At 54.7% G+C, this 17,457-nt stretch overlaps 1 protein-coding gene across 3 annotated transcripts in view; it reads right to left on the reverse strand.

Annotated features, from left to right (window-relative positions):
• Nucleotides 221–17,457, reverse strand: part of KIAA1755 (KIAA1755 ortholog) — a 45,828-nt gene continuing 28,591 nt past the window's right edge. For all 3 annotated transcript variants that reach the window (XM_021077677.1, XM_013985363.2, XM_013985362.2), the window contains exons 7-14: nt 17,075–17,161; nt 15,615–15,731; nt 13,064–13,162; nt 11,262–11,410; nt 8,579–8,717; nt 6,980–7,102; nt 6,099–6,320; nt 221–1,479 (exon numbers count right to left, since the gene is read on the reverse strand). In XM_021077677.1, coding sequence (XP_020933336.1) covers nt 778–1,479; nt 6,099–6,320; nt 6,980–7,102; nt 8,579–8,717; nt 11,262–11,410; nt 13,064–13,162; nt 15,615–15,731; nt 17,075–17,161 — 1,638 coding nt within the window. In that variant the 3' untranslated portion in view covers nt 221–777. The remainder of the gene's footprint in view (nt 1,480–6,098; nt 6,321–6,979; nt 7,103–8,578; nt 8,718–11,261; nt 11,411–13,063; nt 13,163–15,614; nt 15,732–17,074; nt 17,162–17,457) is intronic.

Below are 17,457 nucleotides of genomic sequence, written 5' to 3' on the forward strand. Positions count from 1 at the left end.
GCTCCGAGGAGCTCTGGTGGGGAGGGGAGGAAGAGAGAGATCTGGGAGCGGGAGGGGGTCCTCTCTGGGGTTCCTTGATCTTGAGTTGGAGGAGCCAAGTGACAGAGAGGCAGCAGACGGCCCACCTCCCTTCCCCGCTCCGCGTGCACTGACTGGCCTCCAGCAGGTGATTCTCTCTGCCCGAGGCCGGTGATGCCAGCGAGAAAATGACATGTGGTAATTCTCTTGACAGCACACCCTTTATTCCTTTCCCGACTCGCCTCCCGGCTCCTCCGCCAGTGGTTCCTGGGATCCCTGCCAAATAAACGTGCACTTGAACCCTTGTCAAGGGTCTGTTTCGTAGGACCTTAAGACAAAAGCCACTCCCAAGTCACCCCACCCCAGGTTCTATACAAAGTCAACTCTGCCCCTCGGGCCCTCGGGGGGAGCTTGTGTACCCCTGAACCCCAGCAGGGGGTTCGGCCTGCCTAAGTCGGAGGCCTGTGGAAGAGCCTGTCCCAACAGCTCTTTCCACGATGGGACTCCAGGGTCTGGGAGCCAGTCCCACGCTCGAGTGGTCCAGCTCTGCCCGCCACGCTCACTTTTCTGAACGTGTGAGAGTCGGGTCTTCCCGGAGCTTCCTTGGGCCCAGGAGTAGGCGTGGGTTCTCGTCCTCTGAGCTCAGGGAGGCCGAACTCAGTCATGTCCTGGTCATCCCGGGTGCCCCAGCTCCATCTAGCAGCACCCCCCACAACCCCTCCGACCCCAGAGTCTGATGTGATTGACGGGAACCCCTGGCTAGAGGGACGCAGGGGGACTTGTGTGGGGTGAGTCCTCCAGAGACGTCAGTGAGCCTGTCCCCTCAGAGGAGAAGCTGCCCCCGGCAGCGTGGGGGCCCCGACTCTGCCTGGGGAGCCGCTGCCAGGAGAAGAGGGTGGTGAGAAAACCCTCAGGGGCAGGATCCAGGGGCCCGTGGGGGCTTTTGCCTCCATCAGCCTCGAGAGCCTGGCCAGCTTCCTGGGGCGGAGGGGCCGCTTGGACATTTCTGTTCTGCCCCCGTCTGGGGGCCCAAGGAGGCCAATAGGATTTGGCCGAACGATCCAGGCCTGGTGAGTCCGGGAGGGGCAGGCCCCGTCCTCCCTCGGGAGTGACTTCTCCATTCGGCCCCTGGCGCTTGGCAGCCGCCTCTCGGACTTCCAGGCGTGCTGGGAGGACAGGGGGACCCGTCGGGCAGGGACAGCGGGCCAGTGCCTTCTTTAGGAGGGTCTGGATCTCCTCGTGTCTTTCCCGGGCCTCCTCCCACAGGTCCTGGCCCAGGCCCTCCTGGCTCAGTGAGGCCACCTGCAGCCCCATGGCCGTGAGCTTCTCGGCCGGGAACTCGGACGCCAGGCGCTGCAGGTAGCGGTGGAGGCGACGCTGGTCCCCAGGGCTGGCTCTCTGGGCCTTGCCCAGCCTGAGCTGTGTCATCAGGTCCTGGCAGTCCATGTGGAACCAGGTCACCTGGGAGACAAGAAGAGAGGGAGGTGGGGGCACCACAAGGACGGGGACGTGCCTCTCCAAGCAGAGGGGAAGCTTGAAGAATAAGTATTACTAGACTGGGTTAATACTAAATGTCCAGTCAATATTAGGGTCCCCCTCAGGTGACACTGATGTTCTCCACCGACCATGATGACAATATTCCCCCTCTGTTAGCCCTGAGAAGCAGAGCCAGCACCTGGGATCTTCAGGCCCAGTGTCACAGACCTAGAAGCCACCCTCTCTGGGGCTGTTTCTCCTCTGTAAAGTGGAGATTATGATAGATCATCATGAAAATTAAAAAAAAATTTTTTTGTTTTTTTTTGGAGGGGGAGCATATGGAGTTCTGGGCCAGGGACCAGATCTGAGCTGCAGTTGCGACCTAAGCCGCGGCAGTGCTGAATCCTTAACCCACTGTGCCAGGCGCGGGATCGAACCTGCATCCCAGCGCTCCCAAAATGCCACCTGCCCTGTTGTGCCACAGTGGGAATGCCAATCACAAAAATCTGAGAGCTGAACATGCGCATTCTCAATTGAATGAACCCCTGATAAGTGGTGCTGAGGGAGGAGTCCGGCTAATGTTTACTGAGCACCAACTGTTTGCCAGGCTCTATGCCTCTCGTGTATGATCACACTGAACCAGAAGCCCATTTTACAGAGGAGGCAACTGAGGCTCAGAGAAGGGAAATCACTGCCCCGTCACGCTGCAAGTCGGGGAAGAGCTGGGATTGGAACTCAGCTCTGTCCAGCCTTCAAGACAGTACCTTCCCAGCGGCTCCTTGCCCGGATGAAGCTGGCCCAGGCAGGGCCATGGCCTTGCAGTCACACAGCAAGACTGTCAGCCAGCTCAGGCCTGGAGGCCTCCTCACTCGGGCCAGGCCTCCGTCCCATTTTAGGGTTCTGCCTGTCCTCACGTCACCCACAAAATGTCTGCAGGCTGCAAAGAAGCCAACACGTTCCCAGCAGCTTGTGAAAAACACAATCTTTCTCTCCATTAATTTAGAAGCCGACAGCGAGCTGTTAGGCGGTAGGGACTGTAGAACCATTTTCTCCAAGGAAACCATCTTTCCACGGATTAAGGGAACTTGTCTTTAGATAAATGGCTTCATATTCGCGGAAGCACACGCAGCTCATGGCTGGGAAAGGGCTCCATAAATCTCCGTTAGCGGCACAATCGTGTTATTATTATTTAGTGCCAAAGCTGTCGCACGCCCGCTCTCCACCTGGGGCTGAGCCCAGCCCCAAGCCGTCCTATCTGTCTGTCTGTCTGTCTGTCTGTCTGGGACCAGCTACTCCGGGCCAAGCTGGACAGAGAAGGGGATGAATCTTGCTCCACCCTTTGTTGTGTGGAGTAAAATTCAGGGCCAGAGGGGAGAAGGGGCCTGCCTAGGTGGAACAGGGAGAGATGGCCCAGGTGGGACTTGAGGGCAAGGCCACCCGCTCCTGTCCTGTGAGGCCTGCAGCAGACTCCACCCTCCCGCAGTCACCCCAGCCTTCCGTCCCCCTCCAGACTCTCACTCCTCCCACTGAGGTAGAACCAGGACCCAGTCAGACCCCGTCCTCTGCCTCGGGGTGCCCAGCTCTGAAGTGACAGATAAGGGACAGGCGAGCAGGGGCTGAAGCAACAGATTGCAAATCACCATGAAGTGATCAGGACAGGGGATGAGCGAGAAGGAGAGGCAGGCGCTGGGTGGCCAGGAAGGGCCTCTGTGAGGTGGGGACATGTGACCTGAGTGCCACAAAAGGTAAGAAGGCAGCCTGTCCAGGGGAAGAGCTATCCAGGCTTAGGGAGCAGCCTGTGCAAAGGCCTCAGAAGACCTAGAGTTGGTTTGGTTTCTCCAGGGAAGTCCAATGGGACTAAAATTAGCAAACGAGGACAGAAGCTTCCAGATGCCCTTAAATCATGTGGCAATACTCCTCTTCCTCCTCCTAATGATAAGAATCCAATTGGTGTTAAAAGTAATAATCCCGAATTCGAGCTAAAGCCAAGGGGTTGTTTGCATTTAATTTAATTCTGTCACCACCCTGCAAGGCCAGCACTACAGCCAGAAGACCTGGGTCTGAATCTCAGTTATGCTGCTGCCTCGCTGTGTGACTGTGGGTGAGTGACTTGACTTCTCTGTGTTTCCTGCCTCATAGGGTGGGTGTGACAATAAAACGGTATGTGAAGTGACTAGAACAGGGCCTGCACATGATAAGAACTACATACATAAGGCCTTTTTTTTTTTTTTTTTTTTTGGCTGTGCCCACAGTATATGAAAGTTCCTGGGCCAAAGGATTGAACTCGTGCCATAAAAAACAACCTGAGCCACTGCAAGTGACAACACCAGATCCTTTTTCCTTTTTTTTTACAGTTGCACCTGTAGCATATGGAAGTTCCCAGGCTGGAGGTCAAATCAGAGCCACAGCTACAGGCCCAGGCCACAGCCACAGCAACCCAGGATCCAAGCTGCATGTGTGACTTAGGCCATAGCTTGCTGCCACGCTGGATCCTTAACCCACTGGGTGAGGCCAAGGATCGAACCCGCATCCTCACAGAGACGCCACTGGGATCTTAACCCACGGAGCCACAACACTAACTCCCATACCATGCCAGGTCCTTAACCAGTTGTGCCACCAGGGAATCAAGCATTGGTTATTATCACCATTACTACCGATGAGGAGCTGAGGCCAGGGCAGTGAAGGTCGCATGGCCCAGGCAGGCATAGCCTTGACTCTGTCTCAGGTCCTGCTCTCTCTCTCTCTCTTTCTCTCTAACTTCTGAACAGCTGGGAGCGGGGGATCCCTTCACTGCCTCTGCCCACATCAGCCTCCCTTGTCTGCTGCCCAAGGGAGACAGAGCGTGGCCTGTCCTTCCAGTGTCCCCAGCATGAGTGGACCGGAGTCCCTCCCACTGCCCCAAAGCATCCTGTGTTCTCCATCCCCCGTGTGCTACCTGACAGCTGGGAGGCTGGAGTCAGGCTCTCCCTACACTCTGTCCTGAGTGCGAGGCGCCGCTCAGGGCGCTGGAGCCAGACCAGAGCTGTGGATTCTTGTCTCACCTGGGTTACAGATCCCTTGGGCTGCTCCCTTCCCACCCCCAGGCCTCTGTTTCCCCATCAGAAAAAGGAAGGATTTGGCTAAGTGCATTTAGGAAGGGTTGGGGCTCTTCCGTGAAATCCTGCTTGACCACCGGTCCTCTGGGGAACTTTGAACAAGCCACTTTCCTCTTCAAGCCTTAGTTTCTTCATCTGTAAAATGGGAACCATGGTGGCACCCCTCCCTCACACGGACAGGCTGAGAATTAAATTGAGCGAGGCTTGTACGTGATTTTAGGAGGGTCTGGCGTGGAGTACACAGTCGATAACGTGGGCTGCCCCATCGCCCTCATCTAATCCTCATCACCATCGTCATTGCACCTGCTCGGACCCGGGAACTGGCTGTCATCTCCCTCACTTTGCAGAAGAACATGGACACATCTGGATTCAAATTCCAGCTCTTCTTTTCTCTAGCTGTGTGGCCTTGGGCAAGGTGCTTCCCCTCTCTGGGCCTCAGTTTCCTCATCTGTAAAATAGGGCTGATCAACTTTGCCACGTGGAATTGAGATGACAGATGCAAAGCCGTGGCGTTGTTCTCCCCACCCCCCCACCTCACCTCTGCCCATGCCCCCTCCCTCCTGGCCAAACTCTGGGTTCCTGGTGAGGACTGAGGCCTCTGTTCTGAGGATGCTCAGAGCAGCTTCTGCGCCCACCCTCAGCCAACTGTCCCTTCCTCCCCTGGCTGTCCCCTACACCCCCCCTCCGCCTCTGCACAGGGTAATGGAGGACACAGGAAAGAGTACCATCGCTTGCTGTGTGACCTGGGCTAAGTGATGGCCCTTCTCTGATCCTGTTTTCCCAATTCCACAATAGAGGGCTGGGACAAGATCAAGGTTTTTGTTTTTTTGGATTTTTTTTTTTTTTTACTTTTTAGGGCCATACTTACAGCATACGGAAGTTCCCAGGCTACGGGTCGACATGGGAGCTACAGTCACTGGCTTATGACACAGCCACAGCAATGCTAGATCCTGGCTGCATTTACGACCTACGCCGCAACTTGCAGCCATGCCAGGTCCTTAGCCCACTGGATGAAGCTAGGGATCGAACCTGCATCCTCATAGATACTAGTCAGGTTCTTAACCCGCTGAGCCACAATGGGAACTCCGCGATCAAGGTTCTTAGTCTGGTCTTGACCCTATGAGGTTGCCCACAGAAGTCTAGCTGTGGAGAGAAAGTCCATGGCTTTGACTGGATTCTCAGAAATCCCCAGGCTCCCTCCCCTAATCCCAACCTTTAAGAAATAGGTGATGTCTGAGGGCCTTTGCAAGCTGACGTCCGGAGTCACAGGGTGTAGAGAGACAAGCTGGGGCTGGGGATCAGTCAGATCTGGTTTAGGAGGGTAATAACCTCACATACCTCATTTCCCTTCTGGAAAACACAGGTAACGCTTTTACCCGCTCACAGGACCACGGGATGACTCATGCAAAGAGCCCAGTGCTGTGTCTAGGCTGCCCCCTGCCCCCACCCTACCTCCTGGGGGTTTGGCGGGGTGGGGAGCAGTCTAGGCGGCTGGTCCACGAGGCTCACCTTCTTGCAGAAGCGGTGGAGGTGGAGCAGCGTCTCCAGGTCCGTGCGCTGCCTCTCGGCTGCCATGTAGAAGTGGGTCAGCTTAGCCTGGAAGGCCCGCTGGGTGAAGGCGAAGGCCGCCAGCTCCGGGAGCTCTGATCCTCCTGCCTCCCCGGCCCCTCTGGCTGCAGCTTCCAGCTGGGCCGCCTGCTTGGACAGCTCCAGGCCACGGCGGTACTGGGCCTGAGCGGGGAGCGGGGGTGTCTATGCAGCTCCAGCCTCAGCCTGGGCCTCCCCCAGAAGTCGGGAACCTCCCACTGCCCCACTGCTGAGTTCTGAGACTTCCTGAGCCTCAGTTTCCCCATCTATAAAATGGGGATCCAGGGTTCACTTTGCCCAGTTGGGACTCTGCTTAGTGTCCCCTTCTTCTGGAAGAATTCCCAAGCCCCAAAGTGTGACTTAGAGGCGCCTCATCTGCGTGCCCACGGTTCTCCCTTTCTGGCTGTTTCCTTGTTGCCTCTCTTCTCCCTGGCCCCCCAACATCACTGGCCTGCAAGGTCCCTGATGGCTGGAACAGAGGCTGAATCACCCTGCAGCCCAGAGCCCAGCTCATCAAGGTTGCAGATTCCCCGCCTCTCCTCACCGAGGCTGGTTCAGTAGGGTCGGTGTGGGACCCTGGAATCTATATTTTAGGAAACCCACCAGGGATTCTGAGATTGGTCTTCTTTGCACTTGGGAATCAGGGAAGGCTTCCTGGAGGAGACAGTCTCCAGCTGCTCTCCTTATTATCTCGGGAAGCTTTCCTGCCCTTTCCCACCTCTGCACCTTTGCCCCAGCAGTGCCACCCGCTCTCCTGCCCTCTCCATCTGCTCCAGCCCTGCTCCTCAGTTTTAGGAACCCACCGCAGCCTGCAGGAAGAAGTCCTCAAACATGGCGTGGTTCTTCTCCACTGTCTCCAGGCTTCCGTCCTTGGGGGTCAGCACTTGCAGGTACTGGCTTCCCTCCTGCTCCATCCAGTTGCTGACCTGGACGTGAGGGGCTGCTGGGGAGATGTCCCTTGGCCAGCTCCCCACCTTCCTAGGAGGCTGAGGTCTTGTCCTCAGTCTCTCAGGGGCTGGGCCTGTGCCCATGGGCCTGAACTAAAACCATCCCAATTCCAGGGAGGAGAAGAGACAGCTCACGGGGCATGGGGTACACTGCCCTATTCTTAAATTATCCAGAGGGGAGAGGGCGCCCCACGTGCGCCACCTGAAGGCCAGAGCCCTGAGCACCGTAGGCCCTGAGGGCAGACTCTCCAAATGAAGTCACAGGATGGCAAATGCTGTTAGCTTACTCTGTCCACTCAGGGCTGTCCAATCAGAAGAGGAGTGATGAGCTCCCCATCCCTGGGGGCATGCAACCAGCACTAGAGAAAAAGCTGCCTGCTGTAGAGGAAGGTGCATGGGCCTGTTCTGCACTCCCTGTGTGAACTGGGCAAGTCACTGCCCCTTTCTGGGCTTCAGTTCATTCAGCGGTAAAACGGGGTAGATGTGAGGATTCAGTGAGACTGAGGAGGTAAAACGGCTCTAGGCTTCATCAACACAAGTCCTCTTTGTATTCTGGGGTGTCCTTAATTTTTTTCATTTTTATTTTTTTGCTTTTTAGGGCCGCACCTGCAGCATACGGAGGTTCCCAGGCTAGGGGTCGAATCAGAGCTGTAGACACTGGTCTACACCACAGCCACAGCAATGCGGGATCTGAGCCATGTCTGTGACCCACATCACAGCTCACAGCAACACTGGATCCTTAACCCACTCGGCGAGGCCAGGGATCGAACCTGCAATGTCATGGGTCCTAGTCAGGTTCGTTAACTGCTGAGCCACAAAGGGAACTCCTGGGGTGTCTTGAAGAGCATCAGTCACTTTATCCTCACAAAGCCCCATGGGGCAGGCATTAATATTATCCCCCATTTGACAGATGAGGAAACCGAGGCACTGAATGGCTACACAGCTTGTCTAGGGTCGCACCACTCGCTAGTAAGTGCAGGAGCTGGGACTGGAACCCAGGACATCTGGCTCCAGGCGCACTGTCCTCCATGGCCCCAAGCATGAAGGAGAGGCTGATTTGAGGCACCAGTATTTGGACAGAGTGGTGCCAGGTGTGGGCTCCAGGGACACACCCCCAGGTGTACGACTACGGGCAGGTGACGTCACGTCTCCTAGTCAGTTTCCTCATCGATGGGTAGGAGAAACCCCGGCATCTTCCCCATGTCCCTTGTAAGGGATGAGGTTATAAAATGGTGGGGGCCCAGGGCTTGGCACAAAGTTGGTGTTTAATAAAGGCAGCTTCCAGAGTTATGTCTTCACCCATTACGCATGCGTGGAGTGCGCGTCAGGTGCTCCAAGATGCCCGCCTGGTGTCCTTTGTACCAGAGCAAAGCGCGTGGCTGGGGCAGGGACTGGGGGGGCAGAACCCCGGCCCACCCCCGCCCCCACCCCAGTCCCTGGGCAGCCTCCTCTCACCTGGTGGATGGCGGCTTCCAGGCGGCCCAGGCGGACACGGAGCCCCAGCCTCCTCAGGAGGTGGTTGGATACGGTGACGAGGACATGCAGCTGCTCGTCCACGAGGCTGTACAGGGCAGTGGCTTCAGCCAGATGGCTCCTGGGGAGCCGAGGAGGGTGAGAAAAAATGCAATAGGCTGGTCCCCCTGCCCTCCCCTGCCTACCAACACACCTGCCCCACACAGGCCCGCCTCCCTGACTCCCACCCACTCTGTGGTCCTGGCCTGGGCATTCCAGCTGCTGACTTGCTGTGTGACCTTGGACAGGTCCCCACACCTCTCTGGGCCTCAGCCTTGGCCCTCTGTGAGACTGGGAGGACCAGAGGACACAGCAGGAAACCAAATGACCCTCCCTTTGCCTAGGAGTGTATGAATCGAGCTGGAAAGTTCCAGGTTCAAATCCCAGCCCTACCACTTTCTAGTAATAGGACTTTGTGCAAATTTCTCCCCCTTTCAGTGTCTCCATTTTTTTTCAGCTATAAAAAGTGGGAATAACAAGACCCACTTCACAGAGTGGTTGTGAGAATTAAATGCTCTAACCAACCCCTTGGCTTTCAACCCTGGCTGCATAGTAGAACCTGTTCTGGGAGCTTAAAACATCTCAGTGCCCAGGCTCCTTCCCCATCTGGGCCAACCGAGTCTGGCTCAGAGCACCGCCTGGACATCAGCGTAATCCCACCATCGCACACTCAAAACACTGAACCCAGTGCTCGGGCCACGGTGCTGTTGGCACTTGTTATTTCTATTGCAATGATGGTGAGTGGTGGTAACACACTTCTCCACTCTGGCCTCCATTTTACAGATGAGAAAACTGAGGTCCAGAAAGAGGAACTGACTCTCGTGCATGGCAGTCTGAGTTGGACCCCAGTCCATGGCCTTTTCTGAATATCGTTTTAAAAAATGGTCAAGGAGTTCCCATTGTGGCTCAGTAGTTAATGAAACCGACTAGGAACCATGAGGTTGTGGGTTCCATCCCCAGCCTCACTCAGTGGGTTAAGGATCCTGTGTTGCCGTGAGCTGTGGTGTAGGTTGCAGACGCAGCTTGGATCCCATGTTGCTGTGGGCTCTGGCGTAGGCCGGCAGCTGTAGCTCTCATTCGACCCCTAGCCTGGGAACCTCCATATGCCACGGGAGTGGCTCTAGAAAAGGCAAAAAGACAAAAAACAAACCAAAAAAACAAACCAACAACAACAAAATGGTCAAAGCCAGCAAGATATAAATGATGGGGCACAGATGGGATTTCATGTGAAACTTGGGTGAAGGGAGGAATCTCAGGGCCTTCCGACACCCCTCAAATCCCACCCATTTTCCTCTGCCCTAGAAGGAAAAGGAAAAAGAAGCGATAAGGGAGCCCATTTTCCTGGAGGAAGGCTTGCTCTGAGCCTTCTCATCTGTCTGCAGCTTCCCATGGGTCACTGCCCTTCCAGGGAAGGGGCGAGAGCCCAGGGTATGTGAATGGGATGGAAAATGCCAGTCTGTCTGGCAAAGGGAGGGAGGGAGGGGTGGACAGGCAGGGGCTGCAGAATAAACATGCAGTGGCTCACATGGGACCACAGCGCCCCCTGGTGGAGATGCTAATGGCCAGCGGTCTCGAGAGGCCTATGGTGGACCAGAGGGGCTTGGGGGCTGAGCCTGTGAGACAGGGGCAAGCTGGGAAGACAATGCCAGCCCCACCCGGAGCTGCAGAGAGACGAATCCACACCCAGCATCAGGGCCCACCACTGCCCAGCACTCACATCCGCATGAATCTGTCTGTGGGTGCAGTGCTGAGCCCTGGACCAGGCTGCCTGGGTTCAAAACCCTGACCCCAACATGTCCCAGCTGTGACCCTGGGCAAGTGACTTAACCTCTCTCAGAGCCTCAGGCTCCTCCCATACAAAACAAGGATAATACTAAGATCCACTTTGTGGGTGGAAATTAAACAAGTTAATATTTGTAAAGCCCTTAGAACAATGCTGTGTTCATACTAAGCTATTTAGGGTTGGTTAAATAAACAAAATGTTCTTGGAAGCTTGTGCAAACTTTGTAGTTGCGTTCCTTCTAATAGAGATAAAATATTTATAATTACTGGCTGATTTAATTACTGATTCCCCCACCCCTATATTTAAGAAAATTGGTACTTTCTAGGAATAAGTATTGTTTGCTTTGCGGTCCTGAGACCCTGACACACCACGAGGCTGTGTCCCCACACCAGGGAAGGCAAGGCGACGCAGGGATTAGTGCTCAGATGGCCTGGCTCTTACTTCCCTTCGCTCAGCCTCAGTATCCACCTGCCAAATAGGAGGATGTGAGTCTCACGTGGTCTTGTGAAGAATAAAAGAGATGGATCCTCGAAAGCGTTCAGCACAGTGTCAGGGTCAGAGAGACTGCCTGGTCCGTGAGGGGGTTCAAAAAAGGGCAGGAACGGTCCTCGATGCCCATCCTGACTATGTCCAGGGCTAGGAGGGGTAGCAGAGAAGGGACAGGAAACTTGCCAAGATGGGGTCCTATGACTGAGCCTCAGTCTAGGATGTGGGCCCTGCAAATACCCCACCCTGGGCATCCCCGGGGCATGCCCTATGTGTCCCCTCAGAGAGTGGCCTCAGCTCCGACCCCCTGCCGGGGAAACAGGACAGGGTGGAGGAGGAAAAGCCTGGTGTCCATACCTGACGTCTGGGTTGAAGTTGAGCCTGCTGCCCTCCTGCTGCAGCTGGGCCAGGGTGGCTCCGCCTTCGCGCTGGAGGCTCAGCAGGCCTGGGTCCCTCAGCACGGCCTCCATCAGCTCCTTGGACTTGCTCAGACACCTGGCAGCCTCCTGTCAGGGTAGGGAGGTGGCCTGAGACCCAATCCCCACTCTCTCTCGACAACCATCCAGGGCTCCCCACACCCTGATCACGCCTGACTCCCCTAGTCTGACAGTCAAGGTCCCTCCGAAAGTGTGTCTTTTCTATCTCTAAAACAGCTCCTGAAGCTGAGCTTCCTCTCATTGCCATGGCAACCTCACAGTTCCAAGTGCCATCATGTCTTGCTGGGACACCCATCCCAGCCTCTTCACTCATCTCCCCACAGCACTCTGGCTCCCCCTGCAGTCTGTTATCTGAATGGCAACCAGAAGGATGTCAAAGCACCAATCTGACCATCCTGCAGCTACTGCTTAGAACACTTCAGTGGCTTCTCTGCTTGTTTAGAATTAAATCTCAACCCCACTCCTCCCTGATACAGCCCCATGGATCCAGAAGATCCTCCAGTTCTCTTCTTCCCCTCCCCCACTCTGTTCCACACTGGCCTCCTTGTTCTTCCTGAACATACCAAGCTCAGTCCCCTTCCCGTTCCCATGGTAGCCTTCGTCTCAACCTTCAAGGCTCAACTTCAATACCGTCTCTTCAGGGAGGCCCTCCTTCCCCTTTATGCTCAATCTTACGTTCAGAGCATTCAGCACCACTTGTAATATGTCCACTTTTTTTTTTTTCTTTTTGCCATTTCTTGGGCCGCTCCCGTGGCATATAGAGGTTCCCGGGCTAGGGGTCAAATCAGAGATGTAGTCACCAGCCTACGCCAGAGCCACAGCAACGCGGGATCTGAGCTGTGTCTGCGACCTACACCACAGTTCACGGCAACGCTGGATCCTTAACCCACTGAGCAAGGCCAGGGATCTAACCCCAACCTCATGGTTCCTAGTTGGATTCGTTAACCACTGCGCCACGACGGGAACTCCAACATGTCCATTTTTCATCTGCTTTTTATTTTTTTTACTTTTTGGCTTTTTAGGGCCGTACCTGCAGCGTATGGAGGTTTCCAGGCTAGAGGTCAAATCAGAGCTGCAGCTGCTATGCCACAGCCACAGCCACACCAGATCCAAGCCATGTCTGTGACCTACACCACAGCTCATGGAAATGCCGGATCCTTAACCCACTAAGTGAGGCCAGGGATCAAAACCTGCGTCCTCATGAATGCTAGTCAGATTCGTTTCCACTAAGCCACAATGGGAACACCTTCATCTACTTTATTTTTTTTTCTTTTTTTAGGGCTGCACCTGCAGTTCCCAGGATAGGGTTCCAGTGAGAGCTACAGCTACTGGCCTCCGCCAGAGCCACAGCAACATCAGATCTGAGCTGCATCTGCAACCTACACCACAGCTCATGGCAACATCAGATCCTTAACCCACTGAGCAAGGCCAGGGATTGAACCCGGGACCTCATGGTTCCTCGTCCGATTCGTTTCCTCTGCGCCACGACGGGAACTCCTCATCTACTGTTTAAATGATGACCTCTACTACTACACCATAAAGCCCCATGAGGACAGGGACAAATCGACTTGCTCCAGGATGGGTCTCCAGGGCATGACACCTAATGATGGTCCGATAAATATCAGTTAAATGAATGAATGAAAACAGGGCCCCTTCACTGAGCCCTTGGGCCACAGAACCCAGGGTGATGTGTGGCTTTCCCACCTCATGCTCCTGGCTCACCTGCACCCCTCCAGGGGGGTCACCCTTCTCCAACTCCTTGATGGACGCCTTTAGCAAGGAGGAGGCCCTCCGGAGATCAGCAAGGAAAGGATCCAGCTTCTGCAGGAGAAAAGGCCAGAGTGGGGGTGTCAGCCTGGGCCAGTGAAGATGCTGCCTCTCCCACCCGCCAGGGGGACACCAGGGGACATTAGGCAGTGGTTCTCGCGTGTCAGCTGTATCAGAATCATCACCTGGAGCGCTGCTTAAGATCCAGGCTGCCGAGCCCTGCTCCTGAGTTTCTGGTTTAGTTTCTCTGGTGGGGCCTGGGAATGTGCCTTTCTTTCTTTTTTCTTTCTTTCTTTTCCTTTTTAGGAGTGCACCTGAAGCATATGGAGGTTCCCAGGCTAGGGGTCTAATAGGAGCTACAGCTGCCAGCCTACGATACAGCCACAGCAATGTCAGATCCAAGCCGTGTCTGTGACCTACACCACAGCTCATGGCAATGCCAGATCCTTAACCCACTGAGTGAGACCAGGGATCGAACCCGCATCTTCACCAGTCAGGTTCTTATTCCACTGATCCACAATGGGAATTCCAGAATGTGCATTTCTAACAGGTTCCCAGGTGATGCTGATGCTGCTGGTCCAGGGACCACAGTTTGAGAACCACTCATGCTGAGAAGGAGAGAGAACAAGAAAGAAGACAGGCCTGACCCCCTCCCAGGCCAGTGTGGCTACCCTGGGGGAGGGGAAGGGAGGAGGGGTGACAGGGCAGGGGGAGGAGGACATGCTCTGCTGGGTCCCACTTCAGCCCAGCTCTATCTCTTACTAGCTGTGAGGCCTTGGGTAAGTTACTTAACCTCTCTGTGCCTCCACATCCTCTTCTGTAAAATGGGATCACAGTAGTTCCTGCCTTAGAGGCTCGTGAGAGTTCAAAAGTGGACTGATTTGTGCCAGGCCCTTAGAATGGCATCCACGGTCATCCTCATTATCAGTTGTATGTGTTGGGTCTAGAGATAAGATTTCATTTAAAGGGAAGGTCTTAAAGCAAAAATAAAGTTCAAAAGTCACTGGATTAACTGGAGCTTCTGGAGAGGGGAAATGGGGGCGTGAGGGACAAGCAGGGAAAAGAGATTTTTCTGAACATTCTTTCATACCATTTCAATTTTTTTTTTTTTTTTGTCGTTTTTAGGGCCATACCTGCAGCACATGGAAGTTTCTAGGCTAGGGTTCACACTGGAGCTGCAGCTACCAGCCTACGCCACAGCCCCAGCAACACCAGATTCGAGCTGTGTCTGTGACCTACTCACGGATACTAGTCAGGTTCATTACCGCTGAGCCACAACAGGAACACCACCATTTGAATTTTGAGCATATAGTCTCTTCACAAATAGATACAATCTTAAAAGGAAAAGCACTAGGGCCAGAAGCAAATAAGCAAAGCGCCACATCCGAATACAGACCAGTGGTTCTCAGTGGGGGATGGTTTCTCTCCCTCCCCCCCACTTCCCTAGGGGACACTTGGCAATGTCTAGGGACATTTTTGGTTGTCATAGTGTGTAGGATGTTATTGTCAGAGTGGGCAGGGGCCAGGGATGGTGCTAATCATGCGACAGTGCACAAACAGAGCCCCTCAAAAGAATTCTCTGGCCCCAACTGTGAACAGGGCTGAGGTTGATCTGCCCTGGGTCCAGGTTTAAGCCCTGTAAGTTCCTGTGTGCAGTTGTGGAAGTTGCACCCATCCTGTGCATCCTCAAGGGTTCAACTGGGCACGAGATGCCCCTTCGAAGGGATGGGGTGAGAGGAATTGAGGTCACACGGGAAAGGAGCCCAGCCCTGGCAGTTTCCTTCCTTCCTCCTCCCTCTTACAGGAAGGGGCACATCTGCCTTCCCCATCAGACCCCAGCTCCTCGAGTTGAATTGAATTGCAGTTAATATTAACAGAGCTCGGAGTTCCCATCGTGGCTCAGTGGTTAATGAATCCGACTAGGAATCATGAGGTTGCGGGTTTGATCCCTGGCCTTGCTCAGTGGGTTAAGGATCCAACATTGCTGTGAGCTGTGGTGTAGGTTGCAGACGTGGCTCGGATCCTGAGTTGCTGTGGCTCTGGTGTAGGCCGGTGGCTACAGCTCCGATTAGACTCCTAGCCTGGGAACCTCCATATGCCACGGAAGTGGCCCTAGAAAAGGCAAAAAGACAAAAAAAAAAAAAATTAACAGAGCTCCTAGTGTGTGTGTGCCAGACACTTGTCTAAGCTCTTTACCCACATTAACTCAATCCTCACATCTGCCCCATGAGGAGGTGCTATTACTATGCCCCATTCTGTCATTGAAGAAAAGGGCTCAGAGAAGGTATATCACTTATCCAAGGTCACACAGCAGAGCTGGGGTTGGAACCTAGGCCATCTGCTCCAGAGCCCGAGCTTTTAATCACTCCACTCTGCACCCTCAGTATAAATTTTGGTTGAATGACTGGTTTTGAACTTGATAAGCTCAGTGGATCCATGGGGCAGGACAGTGGAGGGAGAAAGAGAAGGGGCGAGGGTGTGGGCTGAAGGCTGTGTGGTTAGACACCTGGAAGAATTGCACCCACTCGCTGGGGCAGTAGGGGAAGGGGCCTTCCAGGGCCGTGGGCAGCTGGCTGGGGTCCACGTGGTGGCTGAGGGCCTTCAGTGAGGGCAGCACCTCTACCTGCAGACAAAAGAAGCAAGTTAAAAGGACCAGGGAACCCAAGGTAGAGACAGACTTTGAGAAGGTCCTGCCCAGATGCATGCCCCAGCATCACTCAACTCCCACAGGGAACGCTGGCCCTGGCTTTAGGTGTTGCTTTCTGGGCTAAGGATCTTCTCTGGGAGCTCTGACAAATCAAAATTGAGACCTGGACCCTGGGTAAGGAGTGGCAAATAAACAGCATTCGTACTGCCACTCCTACTCTGTGCCCAAGGCAGACATCGTCAATCAATCACGGCACGCCCTCCCTCTGAGCTGGGCTCTTTCTCGACATGGTTGTCCAGGCCATCACACAAATCTATTAAGCTGGCCTTTGCCATGAAACTTCTTTTTAATCCTTGTACTATTCTCTAAGGACCCATCAAGGTACTATCTCCTTGGTTTGAGAAAGGTCACCAAATCCTAACAGTATCCCCTGAAACGTGGAAGAGAGGCTAGGCAGTGAGGCTTCTCCCAGGCAGGGAAGCTTCTCTCAGGCAGGGAAGCTTGAGGCTTATGCTACGAACAGCTCCAGATACCCAAGCTTGGGATGGGGAGGATTCTGTGGGCTTCTACAGCCCATTTTGCATCCCTGGTACTTAAAATGTGGTCCACCTAGGAGCATGCTAGACATGCAGATTCTCAGGCCCTGTCCAGAGCCACTTAAGCAGAACCTGCACGTTGACAGTATCCCCCAGAGATTCATTGCACCTCTAAGCTTGAAGAGTATATCTCTAGCTCACAATCTGCCTCTTCACCAACCGAGAGGTAGAAGGAGACCTTTAAAATCACTTCCTAAAACAGGACAGGGGGCGGGGTGCCCATGCTCGTGACTGTGGCACGTGGCCCTGACTCAAGAGAGCTCCAGCCTCTTTCTTGTGAAGTCCCGAATCAAGTCAGCATCTGCACTGGCGATGCTGAGACAAACTAGGGAGAAAGACACAGGGAGATTCAGGTGGCGGCATGCAGAAAGGGCGCCTCTGCCTCCAGCTTGCTGTGGGGCCTTGGGCCTCAGTTTCCCCAGCTGAGAAGAAGCGGGGAGGGGTTGCCTACATGAAGCTTTCAATCAGGTTTCAGGCCACGTGCCACTCTCAGTCACGTGGGAGGGCCTGGCAGGAGCTGCCAGGGTTGCCAGGGAGAAATAATTCTGGGACTGATTTGGGACTGGCTGCCTCACGGGCAGGGCTGGAGAGTTGCAGCATCTAATTGACCAACACCCCATTATTCCAGGGCCTCTCCTAGCTCGTGAATTCTACCATCCCCCCCACCCGGCTCAGTTCAAAGCCAGCTCCTCTCCGCCTCAGTGGATGCTGCCTCCCCCTCACCTGGATGCCAGGTAACGCCTCCAGCTGGAGAGCAGCCTCCTTCTCCCCCAGGAAGAGCAAAGCACCGATGGAGGTTGGGATGAGAGCCTGTCAGAGGGAACAATTTCAGAGCCGACGTGCCTAGGAATTGGCAAGCATGGGCAATCTTGCTGGAGGAACCAGGCAATCTTGCTGGAGGAACCAGGGGCCTTGGCTGAGCCTCCCTGATAAGTCGTGGGCAAGGGGGCCACGGGGACAGGGGTGGGGGTCCCCAAGGGCTGAGACCCGTACATGATCTGGAGAGCTGGGATCCTTATTTGGAGGATGAGTCCAATGACCCACTGGGAGTCACAGGAAGAAGTCACAGCAGCTCCAAGCTGGGCCGTAAACTCCCTAGCTGCCCC

Source organism: Sus scrofa, chromosome 17 (genome assembly GCF_000003025.6).
Source record: "Sus scrofa isolate TJ Tabasco breed Duroc chromosome 17, Sscrofa11.1, whole genome shotgun sequence".
NCBI classification, from domain to species: domain Eukaryota; kingdom Metazoa; phylum Chordata; class Mammalia; order Artiodactyla; family Suidae; genus Sus; species Sus scrofa.